The sequence below is a fragment of the Pseudoliparis swirei genome, chromosome 9, assembly GCF_029220125.1.
Source record: "Pseudoliparis swirei isolate HS2019 ecotype Mariana Trench chromosome 9, NWPU_hadal_v1, whole genome shotgun sequence".
In the NCBI taxonomy this organism is placed as follows: domain Eukaryota; kingdom Metazoa; phylum Chordata; class Actinopteri; order Perciformes; family Liparidae; genus Pseudoliparis; species Pseudoliparis swirei.
The window spans coordinates 12,817,364-12,836,623 of record NC_079396.1 but is presented as its reverse complement, the minus strand read 5'-3'; the positions used below and the strand labels follow the sequence as shown (position 1 = coordinate 12,836,623).

The 19,260-nt window shown below is 44.2% G+C and overlaps 1 protein-coding gene across 1 annotated transcript in view; it reads left to right on the top strand.

The window, feature by feature from the left end:
• Positions 1–19,260, top strand: part of dip2ba (disco-interacting protein 2 homolog Ba) — a 38,039-nt gene that overhangs the window by 9,331 nt on the left and 9,448 nt on the right. Inside the window, exons 2-24 of the mRNA XM_056422502.1 lie at positions 8,613–8,684; positions 9,971–10,126; positions 10,281–10,400; positions 10,625–10,861; positions 10,942–11,070; positions 11,841–11,960; positions 12,351–12,548; positions 12,824–12,915; positions 12,989–13,099; positions 13,411–13,534; positions 13,840–13,949; positions 14,022–14,124; positions 14,399–14,463; positions 14,565–14,658; positions 15,437–15,556; positions 15,672–15,786; positions 16,219–16,358; positions 16,491–16,627; positions 16,954–17,034; positions 17,146–17,273; positions 17,513–17,627; positions 18,024–18,225; positions 18,336–18,448. Coding sequence (XP_056278477.1) covers positions 8,613–8,684; positions 9,971–10,126; positions 10,281–10,400; positions 10,625–10,861; positions 10,942–11,070; positions 11,841–11,960; positions 12,351–12,548; positions 12,824–12,915; positions 12,989–13,099; positions 13,411–13,534; positions 13,840–13,949; positions 14,022–14,124; positions 14,399–14,463; positions 14,565–14,658; positions 15,437–15,556; positions 15,672–15,786; positions 16,219–16,358; positions 16,491–16,627; positions 16,954–17,034; positions 17,146–17,273; positions 17,513–17,627; positions 18,024–18,225; positions 18,336–18,448 — 2,882 coding nt within the window. The remainder of the gene's footprint in view (positions 1–8,612; positions 8,685–9,970; positions 10,127–10,280; positions 10,401–10,624; positions 10,862–10,941; positions 11,071–11,840; positions 11,961–12,350; positions 12,549–12,823; positions 12,916–12,988; positions 13,100–13,410; positions 13,535–13,839; positions 13,950–14,021; positions 14,125–14,398; positions 14,464–14,564; positions 14,659–15,436; positions 15,557–15,671; positions 15,787–16,218; positions 16,359–16,490; positions 16,628–16,953; positions 17,035–17,145; positions 17,274–17,512; positions 17,628–18,023; positions 18,226–18,335; positions 18,449–19,260) is intronic.

Sequence of the window (19,260 nt, the reverse complement as noted above, 5' to 3'; positions counted from 1 at the left end):
CTTTTTTGTGTGGATATTGTATAGTTTATTCTCATTCTTATTCTTTTTTTAGTCTGCTACTGCTGTCGGGTGTTTTTGCACATAAGAATTTCACAAACCGATTATACTTGTATAAAAGGGGATGTGACAATAAAAACTTGAAACTTGAGTTGTATTCCCTTGGCAAAAACAGTTTCAGGATGCTGACTGTCCATCTGATTGTTGGATGTTTCTTTCGGTTTGTGGATATAGCCTGCTCTTTATTTCATCCTCGTAGGACCAACACAATCGAGCTGAAGTGTTTTCATCCTGTAAAGAAAGGTCTGATTTGATGAAAGGATTAGATGTTTGAGTTTTAATGTAGAATGGGCCAGCATGCGTGTTGGTTTGCTTGTTGCATGACAATCATAAAGGCGTTTGTTAAGGCTTAGCTGAAGGAATGTGTGATTGTCTCAAATTCAGGGTACTAACACAGTGACTTAGTTGTGTCATGTACTTGTGAGTGTTGTTTATCTTTCACCTTTCCTCTGACATGGTTTCCCTTTCAGCTTTCGATACCACGACACACCTTTTGTGACACTCCCTGTGCTGCTCACTCCATTCACTCATTACCTTCTATAATGGCGAACACGGGTGTTACGCATCTTTTATTGTCAGCCGTGACATCACATTGGAGTTTTTCACTTGAATCAATCGGTCTGCTTATTCTTCTTTTCAAATTTTTCTTAAGAAATTGCCTGGATCGTAAAAGGGAGAGTAATTTGATCTGCCACACCAACCCAGAGTCGAACATTTGTGCTGAGCAACAGATAGACAAAAGAAAAAATCCATGATGCCAGTTATTCATGCTCATCATACGTATCATACCACAAAAACAAACTTTTTTTATTTATTATATCAGCATATGTCCCAGTAGATAAGATAGAGAAAACAAACAGTCTTGTTCGTGTTCATGACAAACTATGGGACTGAATGTAAATGGATAATCAACTGGGACAGTCACTGCCAGCTACTTTATCAGATATTTAAATTAGTTGGAAAAACAATAGTTTCGATTGACCTGCTAAAGGGTCTGACTAAAGAAGTTGGCGTGAACAGTGACACATGATACATGACGACATGCTGCCCAGTCCTACTCAATCAGGTCTTGACAGTTCAGTTAACTGTCAAGACCTGATGACCTGATGACCTGATACGAGCCACTTACACTGGAGAGCATGTCTCGAGAAATTACACACCCTCTGCCTTTTTCTTAGCTCGACGGCAGATTTCTTCTTCCATCTGGGGATTACTTCATCCTCTGTCTTCCTGAAAACCCCCACACAGACTAACTGGGCCCCAGAGGATTTGTAGGTCTGCGTTTGGAGTGGAAAACATTGGTCCTGGAGTCGAGAGGCCTTTTGTATAAATGTTTCAATCTCTTGCCAGACGTGAACAAATGACCCTCCTGCCTGAGACCTGATAGCTGCTGATATTTGATAAGTGGGATGTAGCTGCTGAGTACCTAAAGACTTTGATCTGAGAGTTACACTCGGTTCATAATGTGGATGCCAATGCAGTTGTCTGGTCATTTTTAAACAACCAACCGAAAACAGATGATTCACATTATTTTTTTAATGTATTATACTAAATAAAGTTCCAAAGTGCAAAGTAGGGAAAACATCATAAATTAAGAAATATTCTGCCTTCCTAATGAAAATTAGGAGGTTTGAAATTGGCAAACCAAGTCTTAAAATGCATTCAACCTGATTAAACCAGTGTGTTCACAGTGGGACCGTTTATAAATCATACATGATAATTCAAATCTGGGGTATGTGAATTTACTCTTTCTTCTCGTCTAACTGCTTCCATCTAAGAGAATGAACTGTGAAAATAAGCTTGTAACATCCACTGAATCTAATGTCCAGGTGCTTAGTTTAAATGGCCGTGGTGTCGGGCTCATTCATTTGCATTTCCTACCGAGTGCTATTCACCGCTGTTCTCAGCACAGGCTGCCTGGTGTTTGTGTGTTTCTGCTCTATAAATACGATCCTGTGGGTGACATTGGTTCCTCTCTCGGCCCCTGTGTTTATGGGTGTTTTGGGACGTAAATGTGCGTGACTGATTGTGTGAGAATATCTGTGAGTTGATTTGCTCTGTATCTTCTCGCTGTGTCATGTGCTCACCAAGACCAGACTGGAGACGAGCTGTGTTTTGTTGGTATCTATTTCCTGTGAGATTGAGTTGTAACAGTGTTGCATGTTAGCATCTCATTTATTACAGACACTAAACCGCAGGGTTGTGGGTTCGATCCCCGCTCTCCCCATTAGTTGCAAATCGAAGTGTCCTTGAGCAAGGCACTGAACCCCCAGTTGCTTCCCGGGCGCATCACTGCAGCCCACTGCTCCTTAATAACTAAGGATGGGTTTAATGCAGAGAACTAATTTCCCCTTGGGGATTAATAAAGTATATATCTTATCTTATCTAAACCGCTGATACACAAAGACGACTTTGTGCAGATCGAACCAGTATCGCCGGCTAGAAGCCTGACCATGTTCTCACAGTTAGAAAATAGAGGCAGTTCAGACCTTTTTGTCATCTATACTTTTGACCACACATGTCCGCACAAATGGCCAGACGGAGGGATGTAATCTGTTAGGTTGGATGTAATCTCAGATTACAGATGAAGGCTGGATGATTCTCACAACATGAAAGGGAGGTTTTATTTATCCATATGTGTAATCGAGGTAGTTCTTCTCATTGGCTTGCGTGTGTTTGTGTCCAGCCGTGTGTTCTTCAGTAACCTGTGTGCGCCTGCTGGGAGAGGAACTGATGCAACGAGGCAAGAGGAAGTCGTCGCTGAAAGAAGCGGTCATGTTGCTTCTCACCAGAGCTGGATACCGCCACACTAATCTGACCACAGTAATTACAGAGCTCCGGCAGTGGGGGAGATAAATATGTGTGTGTAAGGAAGTCGCAGTGGTCTGTGTTTACAAAACCAACAGAAAACGACAGAAACCGTATTTAATAAGATAAATTACAAGTGTTGTTGCCACATCCTCTACGAAGAAGTGGAAAACTGGCTCAGTGTCTGTTGTTCATATGCAATCTTAGTGTCGTTGAGGGTGCTGGGAGGCTAATCAACTGATTCCTGAAGCCTCTCAGAATCCCCCGCTCATCCACCAACCTGCCCAACACACACAGGAACAATCAGATCAAAGGCATTAATGTACAGCAACGGTCCATCATTCGAGTTTGGCAGTTTGCTGGATGAGCGGTTGGTAATTCCAGTCCACACGCTCTCCTGTCTGCTGGCATCAACTATGAGCTCGTCATTCAGTCTATTAGAGCAGGGGTCCCCAACCCCCGGTCCGCGGCCCGGTACCGGTCCGCGGCTTGGTTGGAACCAGGCCGCGGAAAAAAAGTGAATAAATAAAGTTTTTTTTTTTTTTTTTTAAATCAGTCGGAAAAATCTATTATTTTGAAAAAGGACCGGATCCACCCGTGTGTACGTCTGAGCCGCGTTCAGGAGTCTTAAAGTTCGGGTTTCTCGCTGCAGGCGAGTCTCACGCGCCGAACCCTCTGCTGGCGGCACATTTCAGTGACAAAGAATCTTAAAACATATTCAACCTGCTCAATGAATTCTGTCACTTCAGGGAAATGACAACTGTTTTCAAGTTGGCCGATGAAGTCGCTGCTGTGTGGGCGAGTGAACAGCGGAACATTCTACATGTTTCAGACGTTGACCGGGTGGAAGAGGCTTTTAAAAGAGTTTGAGCGGTACTCCAACCACAAAAGACCCGACTGCAACAGAATAGACCTGCAACCCATTTGTAAACAAACCCACCCGGTGAATCGAGCCCGTCCGAGCTAGAAAAAAATGTGTTCGAGATGCAAATGAAGGTGGCCTTAAGGGACATTTCACACAACAACTCTGCCTGTTCTAATGACAGCGACCAGAACTCGGTTCGGAGCAGCGGACCAAACACACGTCTGTGTCGCCGTCTCCATTAGCGGCTCGTTGCAGGTAAACCAGCGCACGGCTCACACTAATTCGGCGTCATGATTAGTTGTAGTTTTGGCACTTTATGCCCTTCGTATAATTGTATGACGTCATATTTATTACGTCATTTATATTGCCGGTCCGTGAAAATAATTCCTGACACGGAACCGGTCCGTGGCTCAAAAAAGGTTGTGGACCGCTGTATTAGAGGACACATTAGCCCGGCAGTGACCTCTGACTGTTGTTGAGACCCCCGTAAACTGTGCTGGCTCCTCGTTTATATCGTTTTGGTGCCCCGTTGGCAGTGTTTTCATCATCTGGTAGCCGTGTTGCTGGCGGTCATATCCTGCCACATTCATCTATAACCCAGGGTGCTTCCGCTATACTTTAAAAACAACTAACGGCTATTTTACTTTTGCTTATTCAGATTGCTTTTGGGCTTTTAATTTGTGAAAATGTGCTCTGATCACAAAACAAATGGACAACGTTGGCATTAAATAGTGCTTCACTGAGCACTCAAGCAGAGAGGAGCATTTTCCAAAATGAAAAACAGTTTTTCATGCGACAGGTCATATCGGTTGAGAAGTAAATGGAACGTTGCGATGCAGAATAGAAGTTGGCAGCAGGTGTTACTCTAATTGAAAGAATAGCCGGGAAGCACTCTGGCTTTGTTGTTGGCGTTTTATGTTGATGTTTATGTCTGAGACTTCTTTTTTTTCAGATTTTTAATCCCAATCAAAACGATCCTTTCAAGTCCTCTTCCATTTCTGATATTCATTTCACACATTGCTGAATGACCTGGAGGTTTTAGGTGCTTCGGGTGAGAATTGTCCCAGTAATGTGTTTCATTGTGTATTCCCCCCACACAGTGTGTACATACAACCACAACCTCAGTCCTTCCTTCCTTTCCCTCTCTGACTGTGTGCTGTTCATTACTCATCAGATATACACGGTTGATGTGGTTCTGTGCTTCTCTTTAGGTTTATTTGAGAAGGCCACATATTTAGTAGTGACCTCAGAAACCGCATTCTAAGTGTGTCAGCTACAGCCAGTCAGTCATTTCATTCAACATATCGACGGCTTGGAAAAAAACAATGGAAACAGCTATAAAGACAATTATGTCTAGTGGGCCACTGATATCATAGATCCGCCAGTTTAAAGCACCAGTTCACCTAATCAATCTTGAAATGTTTGGGAAATTACTCTTTTCAGGGAAAGTTACAACTTTTTTGGAACGAGCATCAAGTCGCATATAAACTTACATTAAGAAAAATCCCTTGTGAAAACCAGAATTTAGCAGTAGATTTGTAGAAATCTTAAAAGGCCTCAACCATCACGCTGAGCTAAGACATGAGCTGCAGATACACAAACGTCCGGAAGGGGCTGGACGATGCCAAGTGCCGATTAAAACCTGTAATGCCTGGATTCACGACTTGTGCTGTAAAATCCCTCTACGTCACAGTGTGGCTTGAAAATAATTATTGGTGTAACTGAGAATGCTGTTTGTGTGTGTTTACCTGCTCTATGACCCTCTGCTGTCCGCTGTGAGAGTATCCGCCTTCTCTCTAGCCTGTCCTCGGGTCAGAGGTCAACAACAGCAGTTTACAGGAAGTGTCAGAGGGTCACTGTCATCTTGACTTGAATGAGCTCTGAAACGGCCACGTTAGTCGGCCTGTTTGCACAACCAGCTCGATGAAGACAAACTTTAACTCCTGGATGACAGGAGGAAGGATCAGGATGATTGCTTACAGAAAACAGGTGACCTTTGTCACTGAATGAATATGTCTTGGAGACATTTTTACACGCTCTTCTTTCAACCAGCCTCCACTATTACTACAATGTTAACTTAAGCAGGTCCAGCATATGCCTGGACAACAACACGCACATGAATCTTGTCTGACACGCATCTCAAAAAGAAGGCTTTCAGTTTGAATGCAACTCTTCTCCGGGCTCAGTTAGCATTCACACCTGTGTGGACTGGAGAACCCCGGAACCAGCAATAGCTGTGAATACTCGCGTGTACACACACATATTTTGCTTCCTGCACCTCGAGGAGTTTTTGGCCAATGGGCTCGCTTCCCTGGCCAGTTGGCCCTCTCTGTTCGCACGATGTTCTCCAATCGGCACATTCCTCCTCCTCTCGGCAGACACAGGGAGACGATTTTGGCAGCACACACACAGGGTGGGGTAACGCTCATATCCTGTCCCCTGACCTTAGATTACACACACACACACACACACACACACACACACTGTACTCGACTGTTTTGCCCATGCTCGCACTCAAAACACCACATTCTTGCTCTCAAAACATACAGCTTTCCCTCTGTTTTGAAGCAGCTGTCACAGACAGTCTTTCGACCCAGAGCCCTCGGTGTCTCTGCCCACTGCCAGCTACAAAGCCAATGCCGTCATGCCAGTCCACGCCTGTTGTTATGCCCTCACAATAACAGAGTCTTCTCTGTCTGTGTTAATGACCCTCCCTCCCTCCATCTTTCCATCCCTCCCTCCCTCCCTCCGGGCACCAGGACCAGGCTTGACCGAACCCCATCTCCAACAACAATGACGCTCCAGTCCACCACAATCAATCTGCTGCTGATTGCTGGGTGTGCATGTCTGTCTATGAGTGTTCTCCTAGCCTGTAAGAGGACAAACAAAGAACAAGTGATTGTTACGGACATTTGCTGCTGTATTTTTCATCCCAAGTATATTTTAAGGCGAGTGTGTGTATCCAGGCATAAGTCAGAGTGGACTGCTGGCCCCCCCCATTGTAACTTCATTATTCAGAGAGGGTTGCAGGATAATCACTGCTCCACCCGACTGTATCCTAAACAGGGGCTGGAAGTATCATGCACACTTAGATATATGCATATATTTAAACCCACTTAAATCTATGCATAGATTTAAGTGGGTACCAGCATTCAGAGAATGACAAAGGACTCTGCATTTAATCACACATGTGCGCTCTCTTAACCCTTGTGTTGCCTTAGGGTCATTTTGACCCGAATCAATATTACACCCTCCCCCCGCCTTAGGATTAATTTGACCCCATTCAATGTTTAATGTCGGTGTTCTTTCGGTAGTCAACAAACAAACATAAAGTGCCTCACACTTAAACTTGGAAAACAATATTAATTCTAATAATTTTCTGGAGGTTTTAATTGCTGGCGTCAAATTGAACCCAAAGGGTAAAATATGTTAGTAAATATAAAGGTAACAGGAGGGTGAAACATTGAATCGGGTCAAAATGACCCAAAGGCGGGGGGAGGGTGTAATATTGATTCGGGTCAAAATGACCCTAAGGCAACACAAGGGTTAAACTGTCTCTGACTTCTGCTGTTTATTTGTTTCCTTCCTGCAAAAGATGTTCTGCTCGCTCTCTCTTCCCGTTGGTTTAACAGTGTTGTGAAACTTTGAAGAATTTCCTGCATGGGAAGCATCAAACATGGAAGTCTGTTCAGCTCAAATACTGACGATCTTCAGAGTCAAACCTGAAGGGAGCTTCTTTTTTAAATTCTGTTTTTCTAGGCAAATACTACACACCACCAGATAGTGACCGGCGTGTGAGAAAGCTTTAGGACACACATAATCTGAGTTACACATGGGACTCCCCACCCAGTGTTATCCAGCCCGCCACCCTCCAATCTGCTGTTGAACTTTGGCTCCCCCCTCTCTCCTCATTTTCTTTCCATTGTGGTTTCACACACACACCGATCCGTGTTTGGCTTCTGGCAGCGACTCTCCCCGTGTGTGCTTCTCACCTCAGCAGCCACAGCCCTCTCCTCCCTGTTATCTGTATCTTATTTATCCTCTGAGTCGGCTGGTTTCCTTGTCGTCACCGGTCAAAGTGTGGAGAAGGTGGCGGGATTGAGGCTAAGCAGTCCTTTGGCACATTGCACTTGACAAAGCATATGGCGTAATCCCTGGACACGGGAGGAAAAACAACAGGGAGTTTGCGGTCGTGGGTTTGGTTGTGTATACACGGGTGTGTATGTGGTATGTGTGTTATGCTACACGGAGAGACTGTGTTTGGGGGTTCCCAGTTAAGTCGACTTTGTCTGAGCCACTGTTGCTTTCCAACAAACTCTGGTCGCAGTGGGACTCCTGCCAGTCCAAGGCCGAGTGAGGGGGGGGGGGGGGGGGGTTGAGTGTACAGTGGGAAAAAGAGGGGGGAGGTGGAGGAGATAAATCGTTGAGTCCCATGTGAAACCGGCTCACATGGCTTCCCTTTTGCTCTGCTTACTCTCCCATATGGTTGATAGCCTTCAGACGTGCCATTGTTCTCCGCCTCGCCTGGTTATCTTCTCGTTGCCCTCAGCATATTTGGGTTTTGTTGCCCGGAGGAGGTTTTTGTGCACTCATCATGTTTATTCACTCCGGCTAATGTACGGCTCAACAATGGTGTTATCTCCTTGCCGAGTTGTAAATGGACCGAGCTGTTAACATGTGTAGTTCAGCAGATTTGGTTTAACGGATTATTATTATGACCTGTGCACGTATTAGCTAAAGCAGAGGCTGTGTGTTTGTGTGTGTCAGAGGAGTGTTGCGTGTACGTCGTCTGGTTTATATGTGTGTGTGTGTGTCTGTGTGCGTTGTATGTGTGGTAATTATAACTAACATAGCGGTGTGGTGTCGCTGTTCTCTCTCCTAGGTGACATCACGCAGAAGGGCTATGAGAAGAAGAGAGCCAAACTGCTGGCCTCCCACACCCCCCATTTGCCAAGTAAGACCAACTCTTCTTCTGCTCTTTGCTTTTCCTAATTTCACTTCTCAACCATTTTTCTCTCTTTCCTGCGTAATCTCCATCTTCCCGTCAGCATTCTCGGTGCTGATCTTTCAAAGATGCGGAACCTTAAAGTAATTGCTTCACAAGTACTCGAGTCATGAGTTCTGTAAGCTGGACGTTGCATTTGAGGAAATGGTTCTCCCCCATCTGTATGGAGAATTACATGCGGGAGAAACGGTGGTTTAAGTCTTTTAGCTCAATAAAAAAAGTGGCATCACTGAATATCCAGTGTGACTGTAATTCTCTTTGTCTAAATTGTCAAAGACAATGTTTGGCTTTCTGTGGCACTCTAGTGGCTGAAATTGGAATTTCACATTTGATAACTTCCAACTGCAGCGCTGTGGAAAACCCACATAATAACAGCCAACCACTGTGTGTCTCGGAGTGGAAGCGTAAACACAATTTACTAAAACCATTGTGAGTTTACATCAGCCACATAAGTATGGAGGTAACGGAGTTTCACTGGACAACTATGAGCCAGTCAGCTCCCAGTCATCTCGTTGGTAACATGATATGTTCAGCTGACTCACACGAGGGTGTGGTGTTTCCTCAGGAAGAATTGCACCACATTAGCTTGGGTACGAAAAGATCTTGCTTGATGTGTCACTGGAAGCTCATTTAAAAAAAAAGAGGAATACTTGACTTCCTTTCCTGCTCGTTTCGGCTTGAGCTGCCGCCTGATACATGTGAAGTGATCACGCACACGGGGAATTGAAAAGGACGGCAGGAATCTCAATCTCATTTGGATAATTTCCATATTTAGTACTTCAATTAAATTCCCATGGCTCCTGCACCCGTCCCATCCACACAAGGATCCGTTGCTCAGGCTTCTGAGAGGTTGCCAAGAATGTTCATATTAAAAAAAACAAAACAAGCGAGGAACTTTTTTGGCGGAAGCAAAGACGCGCGCACACCACACACGTAGCGAGAGAAGTTAACTCAAATTATATTTGCTTGAATCTAGCCTAGTTTCATGTACTGTGTTAGCAGTATAAGTTACATGAGTCAATTACACGTCCTTATTTCACTTTGTGCTCAGAGGCTCTGTAGCAAGGCTACATTTAGAAAGCCTCTCTGAGTTTAATATAATATGTACGCCTACGTGTAGCTGTAATGGCATTATATAAAGCAAGAGTGTCCATACTTCCAAAAGGTAATGTTTATTAATGTCACCCTACATAGTTTGTTTATTGACTTTACACACACCTGCTTCTTTTCTGTAGATGTGGATTTGTCTCTGCCAGATGTACAGCTTTCCCCCGGCCACAGTGCCGACCCCAGCCCAAGTCCTGAGGCCCCGGGCCCCTCCACATCTTCAGCCTCCAGACACCACCGCGCACACCGCAGTGGAGGGGCCAGGGATGACCGCTACAGATCAGGTAAACGGCGAACGACAAAATAAACGCACACTTTAAAAAATCATGAAATAAAATCATCCTGTCAACTAATATTTGTAATATATCTTTTCTCTTTCTTTCTGTTTGTCTCCCTGACTTATTTGTCCCTCTCCATTTATTCTTGCATTGAATACAGACATCCACACAGAGGCTGTGCAGGCAGCACTGGCCAAACACAAAGAAGAGAAGATGCCCATGCCAACCAAGAGACGCTCAGCCTTTGTCCAGTCGCCCATAGATACCTGCACACCTCCAGGTAAACTAGAATGATCCCAGTGGGCAGCTGTCCCTCTGGACATTACTTGAGTGTCTCTAGAGCAAGGCACTGTATCCCTGCCAACTGTGTGGATGCTGCTCTCTAGCTGACTTCTACATATTGAAACCCCTTTTCAAGGAGGGCTAGACAAATGCTGAATGTGTTTTTTGAGGCTAAATAGTGTAAAAGACAACTAAATGTTCAGGATTTTTTCTTTCCATCAGACACATCTTCTGCATCAGAGGATGAGGGCTCACTGCGTAGGAAGGCAGCTCTCAGTGCAGTGCTAGCCCAGAGCCTGCAGAGCCCTGATTACTGGATCAACCGTTCAGTCCAAAGCTCCTCCACGTCCTCGTCTGCATCCTCCACCCTCTCCCATGGAGAGCCCAAGCCTCAGCCTCAGCCACAGCCCCAGCCCGCTGCTTCCTCGTTGGCCGATTTACTGGCCCACACACGCATTGGTAACTTAAATAGCTCCAATGTTCCCACAACAGTGTTTGTTGGCTGTTGTTCCCATTCATGACTCTCGCTTATTCTCCAGAAAACAGCGTGCCCCCAGATGTGACATCCTCCACTCCCCAGGAGAGAGGGTCCAGGGTGGACGTGACTCCAGCCGTCAAGGCCATGAGCCGTGGACAGAGCCGCTCCAGCATGATTGAAACTGCCGATGGTACACTCACTTCAGCCAAGAAGTTTATGAATGTCTGTTGGTGGTATCAGTGTGTATTTTCCAGGCTGTATTTCCACTAAAAAAGTAGAAAAATCCCCAAAGATGTCTACATGTTGAACTTGGTTACTGTCATGTGGTTATCGATCTTCTTCAGATTGGAGGTCAAAGCTATTCATGTGCTAATTATGGCACTCGAGTGAAGTTTTCTGCTTTGCGTTGAGCACATAGCTAACAGCATCGCAGGGACGAAACTGATTGGACGGTTCAAATCAGGAAACGATCTCCCTTGTTCAACATTATCCTCATTTCCCTGTGTGGTGAACGCTGCTAATCACAGATGTGTTCTGTTCTTTCTTTTGGGTCCATAAATCCTGTCCATGTCTTGACTTTCATTTAAAAAAGGAAAAAGAAAAGGTAATTTACAATCGAAATCGGGGGACGGGAGGGATGCTGAATAGCCTCAAATCAGCTTGCTTCCAGCCTGGTGTCTGTCTCTCTGTCTCTGTTTGTCTCATTTAGACTTGGAGAACCTCCTATATTTGATTTTCCTAAAGATCGTCCAATCTGTGTCTCCTACCAATTTCCCTGTTGAATTCTTCCTGCTGCTGATTCTGATCCTGACTGCGTGCTCGTGCCTCGGGTTCTGCCTGTGTGAGAATGTGTGATATAGTACATTAGTATTTGTGATACACTAGCATTGCATGCGTGTGTGTGTGCTTGTGTTATCTGGGTTGTTTCTGACTGTGACTGTTGCCTCTTTGTTTGTCCAGGCGTGCCGGTCAACAGCAGGGTGTCCACTAAGATCCAGCAGCTGTTGAACACACTCAAACGGCCGAAGAGACCTCCACTCAGCGAATTCTTCCTCGATGACTCTGAGGAAATTGTAGAAGGTGAGACACATAGTGTGCTTATGAATTCAAGTTGGTCTTTTTGTAAGAAGAAACAAATGTGTGTGAAATAATCCCAGGTACAAGCACTCTCTTATTAACGTGAGCACATTCATCAACCTTCAAATGACCGTCTTACGTAGTCGTATTTAAAAATATCTCACTTGCTTGTTGCTTCGTTCAGATTTATTGTGACTATTGAGACTATTTGTTGCTGCTTTTTATCCAAAGTTTTGTTATGTTCAATTAATGGACGCTCAACAGAAAGAAACTCGCTTAAATGAATGTATTATTATTTTAATAGTTATATAACTGCACTATATTGTAACATATTGTTGCATGCTGTAGGCTTCTCCTAATCATCTACTGCCTCTCCTCTCATCTGTTGTCCAGTGCCCCAGCCTGACCCCAACACCCCGAAGCCAGAGGGACGTCAAATCATCCCGGTGAAGGGGGAGCCCCTTGGAGTGGTCAGTAACTGGCCTCCTGCCCTGCAGGCTGCCCTAGCTCGCTGGGGGGCCACCCAGGCCAAGAGCCCTGCCCTCACTACTCTGGACATCACCGGCAAGCCCCTCTACACCCTCACATATGGTGAGCACCATCTCCACTCACAGTAATGATAACGTAGACGGTAAACAAAGTTAATGTTCATGATATTGTGTCCACCAAATGTAAATGTGAGAGTTATGTCTTGCATATGAACTGGTTTAAGGAAATACAGATGTGGTGGCTTGAGCAGAATACGTGGACAATACATTTCCTACGGGAGCGGCAGTAGGTTGTGGACTTGATCAGCTATGCTACATGATGATAATAAACAACAAACAGGCCATTTTATAATCATCATTGGATTTTCTTTTCCACAGGAAAACTATGGAGTCGCAGTCTGAAATTGGCCTATACGCTTCTGAATAAACTGGGCACCAAGACAGAACCTGTCCTGCAACCTGGTGATCGGGTAAGAGTTCTCACTTGCCACTTAATATGTAAAGTATTAAAAAACGTGGACAATAACTTTGTTTGTTTCATAGGTGGCACTGGTGTATCCCAACAGCGACCCTGGCATGTTCTGGGTGGCTTTCTATGGCTGTCTGTTAGCTGAGGTCATCCCGGTGCCCATTGAGGTACCATTTTCCCGACAGGTAACACAGTTGCTCTTCTCAAGTGAATTCCTCTGTGGTGATCAATACAAATCAGTCTCAGTTATTCAGAATTGTGTGGCACTGAACTATTTACTAACTTCACTGTCAGGCCATGTATGTGCCTCTAATCCTCATGTGTTGAATGGTAGATACAATGCCTCATCGCTCATATAGTCCTGTTTAACATTTTAGAAGACAATTACAATAGATTGACAACTAGAGTGCATTTGTGTTTTTTAATTGTCGCATTATTTGTATACTAGGCCCTCCATGTGTGTCACAAGTCTTTTGACCCTTGTCCCTCTCCATAGGATGCAGGCAGCCAACAGATTGGCTTCCTATTGGGCAGCTGTGGTGTTAGTCTGGCCCTGACCAGTGAGATTTGTCTCAAAGGGCTGCCCAAGACACCTAACGGAGAGATCATCCAGTTCAAAGGTCAGTCAGCCCGAATGCACCTTGGTTCCTGCTGCTCAGCAACAGTCATCTCTGTCCAGTCTCTTTGGGAGCCATTAGAGTACAGACTCATTAAAGGGGTTCACTGGCCAGTGTAGGGCCTCAGTGTTGTCACTCTGCTTGTAAAGAATCGCCTGTTTACATTTGGCCGTGACACCAGGAGGTTGAAAGGTGAACCGTGTCAACTTAGTGCGTCTCCAAATGAGTGTACCTGAACACACTCTTTCTTTTTGCTTTGTGTCAGCTAAAAATATTTCCGTGCGTTTCTTTGTGATTTTGTTTACCAGGCTGGCCACGGATGAAATGGGTAGTGACAGACACCAAGTATCTGACCAAACCGTCCAAAGACTGGCAGCCTCACATCCCCACTGCCAACACAGACACGGCCTACATCGAGGTACTCTTTAGAACATGCAGTCGCAGTTTTGGCATTTCTACTTTGTTATTGATGTACATGCTCTTCCACCAGTACAAAGCAAGTAAGGAGGGGACAGTGATGGGAGTTGCTGTGTCCAAGATCTCCATGCTGACCCACTGTCAAGCCCTGACGCAGGCCTGCAACTACTGTGAAGGTCAGAGCTCGGTGCTTTTCTAACTTATACCACTCTTGCTTTTCTGCCTCTTACGCTAACCCTCTTTATGGGATACTTAAGCATTATAAACTCAATTATTTGTACATGTTTAACAGTACTCAGCTCTTGAGCTCTTCAGCAGAGGCACCTCAGAGAAGGTTAGCTGAGGATCGTGATTAGGGAGAATAAGCACTCTAATGGACTAAAAATAAAAAAGAATTCAGCTGCTGATGCACACATCCTCGCTTACATGTCTTTGTGTTTTCTGTCTTAGGGGAGACACTGGTCAACGTGTTGGACTGCAAGAAAGATATGGGCATGTGGCATGGTGTCTTAACGGTGAGCTGGATGCAACAATGTGTACTCTACATGTACTGTTGACCTTTTTAACTTTGGTTTGTAGCACAAGGGGACAATGATAATGTGTGTATTTCTTCCAGAGTGTCATGAACAGAATCCACACCATCACAGTGCCATATGCTGTCATGAAGGCATGTCCCATGTCCTGGGTACAGAGGGTCCACATTCACAAAGGTTTCAGCCATTGTCCAATCTTACTCTTATATTATCTTTTTTTCTTATTTCGTTGCCCACGTGATTTTGTGTATTTTTAAATGATAAAAGGTGACGCCAGTGGTGGGCCTCACTACAAAAAATGGTTTTGATCCAATACCAAAAAATACAGGGACAGAATGTCAGATACCGATACTTTATATAGTTAAAAGTGGTTTCTGTACTTGCATGTTGATTTCTATTATAGTCTATGTAATACATGCACGTTAAACACAGCTCATCTTTTAAAGGCAAATAACAAAGTGGAAACATTTATTTGTTAAAAACATTGAAAAAAAAAAGAAGAAGAAGAAAACTACCGTCTTCATCATTCACAGCTGTGAAATGGCTCAAAACACAATACTCTTTTGTTAACTCGTCGGGGGGCTCGCATGTTTTATTTGACATCCCTCAGCGGCAGTGTAAAGCAAAGATTATAACCAAACTTATTTTGGACAGAGTTTGAATCTTTGATGAAGTAAAAATAAGAGCAAAACCTTTTTTGGATCGATCCCATTGTCGCTAGAATTGATCTTTTAAAATTGATGTTTAAATCTGCAGTATTTTTCGGATCAATCCGACCTCCCTAGTCGACACTTAAACATGATGACTACCTTCAAGACCACTATGTTGTATATTATTTGAAAATGGCAAAATTCAAGTAGGAACAGTCAACACAATTTACACATAATTGATGAAACAAACTGTAAATACAGGAGGTAAGTGCACCATATATAATGTTCCCCATACCCTCTGACAGCACGTGTGGCCTTGGTGAAGTGCCGGGACCTCCACTGGGCCATGATGGCCCACAGGGACCAGAGGGACAGCAGTCTGTCCTCTATCCGTATGCTTATTGTGGCTGATGGAGCAAACCCATGTGAGTCACATGTTCTCTTTGAAATAAAGAACTACTGTGGTATAAACGTATATGTATGACTATTTCAACCTTCTTTTCGTAATGTGTTATTTTTTATTCCATTACTTGTTTTCAGGGTCTGTGTCGTCGTGTGACGCCTTCCTGAATGTGTTTCAGTCTCATGGCCTAAAGCCTGAGGCCATCTGTCCATGTGCCACCTCCCCTGAGGCCCTGACTGTGGCCATACGCAGGTACAACATTTGCATACCCACACACTCTGGGAAGAGAGGCTCTGATACCGTTTGGCCTGCACACAACAATATTTGCTTTTCACACAATGCTCACCATTAAGTCACTTGTATTTAGTGTGTATTACAATTCAGGTGTGGGAATTTCTTTGTTTTTTATTGACATGACATCATACTTAAATTATGTTAGTTAAAAATTATTTCTAGGCTATAATAATGTCACTACTTAGTAAATGAAAACAAAACCAAGTATTTCCTAGTCCTGCCTTGTTCAAGATAAAAAAACACTGTTACCACTGCACCTTGAGACAATGAGAATTGTTTTGTTCGTCAGCTGACTTCAACAATGTATTACCTTCCTGCTACCTCTCAGCTGGACACATTATTAGTATTATTTCCCTCACATTATCACTTCTCTTTGTGCTTTCTCTGCAGGCCTGGTGCACGAGGAGCTCCCCTCCCAGCCAGAGCCATCCTATCCATGGGTGGACTGAGCCACGGGGTGATCAGGGTGAACACAGAGGACAAGAACTCTGCTCTCACCGTTCAGGATGTGGGCCACATCATGCCTGGAGGTTAGCCACCAGAGTTGGCTTTAATTGGCATTGCAGCTGCCCCATTTACTCTACATTCTTTCTTTAGCTTACCTTTATAAGAATTCAGATACTCAAACAAATGTAATGTTGTGATTTGTTATTGTGTTTCAGCTCTGATGTGCATTGTAAAACCGGACGGGCCTCCTCAGCTGTGCAAGACGGACGAGATAGGAGAGATTGTTATCAACTCCCGGGCTGGAGGCACCATGTACTACGGCCTGCCCGGTGTCACCAAAAACACATTTGAGGTATGTCGGTGTGCGCTGGGATTAGCTGTTAGCTTCGGCCCCACTACACTCTGCACAGTATAAGCTGGTTTCGAAAATAAATGGATGGGAAGGAACACATGCTTAAATGATACTCTAGATGGAGCCACAGTCTTCATGAAACTATTGCATTGTTTTCAATGCAACCTCCCAATTACTTACACAAGCTACTGGGTGTGTTTTTGTGTATTGCATTTTTTTATTTAAACATTTGTAGGACATGACCCCCTCTAAACTAGTTAATAAAATATATAACGATGAATTAAATGCATTTGAGTCTAATCTTTTTATTATCTGCTAACTTTTAGGTGATCCCCGTCAACCAAGCCGGAGCACCCATAGGAGAAATTCCCTTCACCCGGACTGGTCTTCTTGGATTTGTAGGACCAGTAAGGCGCACACATACACAGTGAAATAAAGACTTCACTTTCTGAAATTTAAAAAAAGACTTAAAATGAGACTTTGGTTTTCCTTACTCAGTTAAACGGTTTGCTCCACAGGGCAGTCTGGTGTTTGTTGTGGGGAAGATCGAGGGGCTGCTGATGGTGAGTGGGCGACGCCACAACGCCGACGACCTGGTGGCCACCGCGCTGGCAGTGGAGCCTGTCAAAACAGTTTACAGGGGAAGGTCAGTCACCGGCTGCTCCTTGTGTGCCATTGCGCTTTGTGTTTGTGTACAAGTTCACCACATAACATAACAATAATCATTTTGTGATATTTTATTGGTCAATAATAATAATTGTGTTGTAGATCCCTCCAAACTGAACAATCCCGTGAACAACCTGCTGTGTGTGTGTGTGTGTGTGTGTGTGTGTGTGTGTGTGTGCGTGCGCGCTCATGCTCATTTCTCTGTTGTCATTCTTGCAGGATCGCTGTGTTCTCAGTGACGGTGTTTTATGATGAGAGGATAGTGATTGTGGCAGAGCAGAGGCCTGATGCCAGTGAGGAAGACAGCTTCCAGTGGATGAGTCGAGTACTGCAGGTAAAATCACATTCATGGTAAACTTCCTACTTACTTCAGTGAGAAGTTTTTTTTAAAGCAAATGTTTAGCGCTAAAGTGCCTCCTTACAGTACAGAAGGTTGTTCCACTCCCGTCCTTGGCCCTGGAACAATCTGCAGGTCAACCTTAGACTTGAAACCTTTATCTCTCTAAATAATTCTAAGAATAAAGAAAGTGGTTACTGCTAGCTGCATTTGCTCCAACAAATGGAAGACCACAAGGCTGCCTTGTTAATGCACTGGATGATGTCATGTATTTAGTCATATCGATTATTGCTGCTGTAGTCTGATGTTTTCAAAGGCTCAATGGGTCAAATATTAGCTTGTAATAACTGTTAACTTTTGCAATCATTAAATAATAAACTATTTTCTTCACAGGCCATCGACAGTATCCACCAGGTCGGCCTGTATTGCCTCGCTCTCGTCCCGGCCAACACCCTCCCAAAGACGCCCCTTGGAGGCATCCACATCTGTGAAACCAAGCAGAACTTCATGGAGGGAAACCTGCACCCCTGTAATATCCTCATGTGCCCGCACACCTGTGTTACCAACATGCCCAAGCCACGGCAGAAACAGCCAGGTAGTCCACCTTAAACCATATCTTTTGATGTTGACAATATAACATCGCGGCAAAGACCACTTCAACGTTGAAAGTACGTCACTGAATAATCTTGTCTTTGATCTGTTCAGTGGATGTCGGCCCTGCTTCGATGCTGGTCGGCAACTTGGTAGCAGGGAAGCGGATCGCCCAGGCTACAGGCAGAGAGCTGGGTGTGGTGGAGGACCAGGATCTGATGCGAAAGGTACCGTTTACACAACCTGAACCACACTTTGACCTCACTACCCCGAGAATAATATCCAGAAGTTAAATAATAGAATCATGAGAATGGACTATTCTTTTTCAACTTTATATTGTTGCTATTATTAGTCACTGTATATCACACACACATTAGTTGATTAATAACGTGCAACTCATGTTTATCATTGATTAATTGTTAAGTGGTTTGTCAAGAAAAAAAGTAAAATGTGTGAAGTTGCTTTCAGATTGTTGTAAACTGAATATCTCCATGTTTTGGACTGTTTTTCAGACGAATCAAAACATTTGTAATCTTTGGCTCTCTGAGTTTGCGATAGACATTTCTTTTGGTGTTGTTTCCTGAAGTTTAAGATAAATCGATTAAGGATTATTATTTTAAGTAATCTTAAATTTCACTACAGGTCAAACTTATATATATCGTTTAACACAAGTCTATTTAAAAATGAACTGAATGTGTTTACCAAGTTAAAGATGACCCTGTAACAGTCGGAGGAAAATGGATGCTGATGTCTGATCCTAAATCTCTGTTGTTGTTCTACCTTTAACTTTGCTTGGGTTGGGCTTTAGCTCTGTATGTGGCCCACCATGATGGTAAGGCTCTAGCCAGGCCCTCGCCCGTCTTTGCTTCTCCTGCTTTTGTCAGTCAGATGTGCTTTTGCAGCCACGACAGCCGGATGGCCTCCAGCAACAGCTTTGGCCCGACGCACACAGATAACTGTACAGGCTGGTTCCCTGGCCAGCAGGGGTCCAGACACCTAACTAATGCACAGAAATACACTAAAGATCAAGTGAAATGCC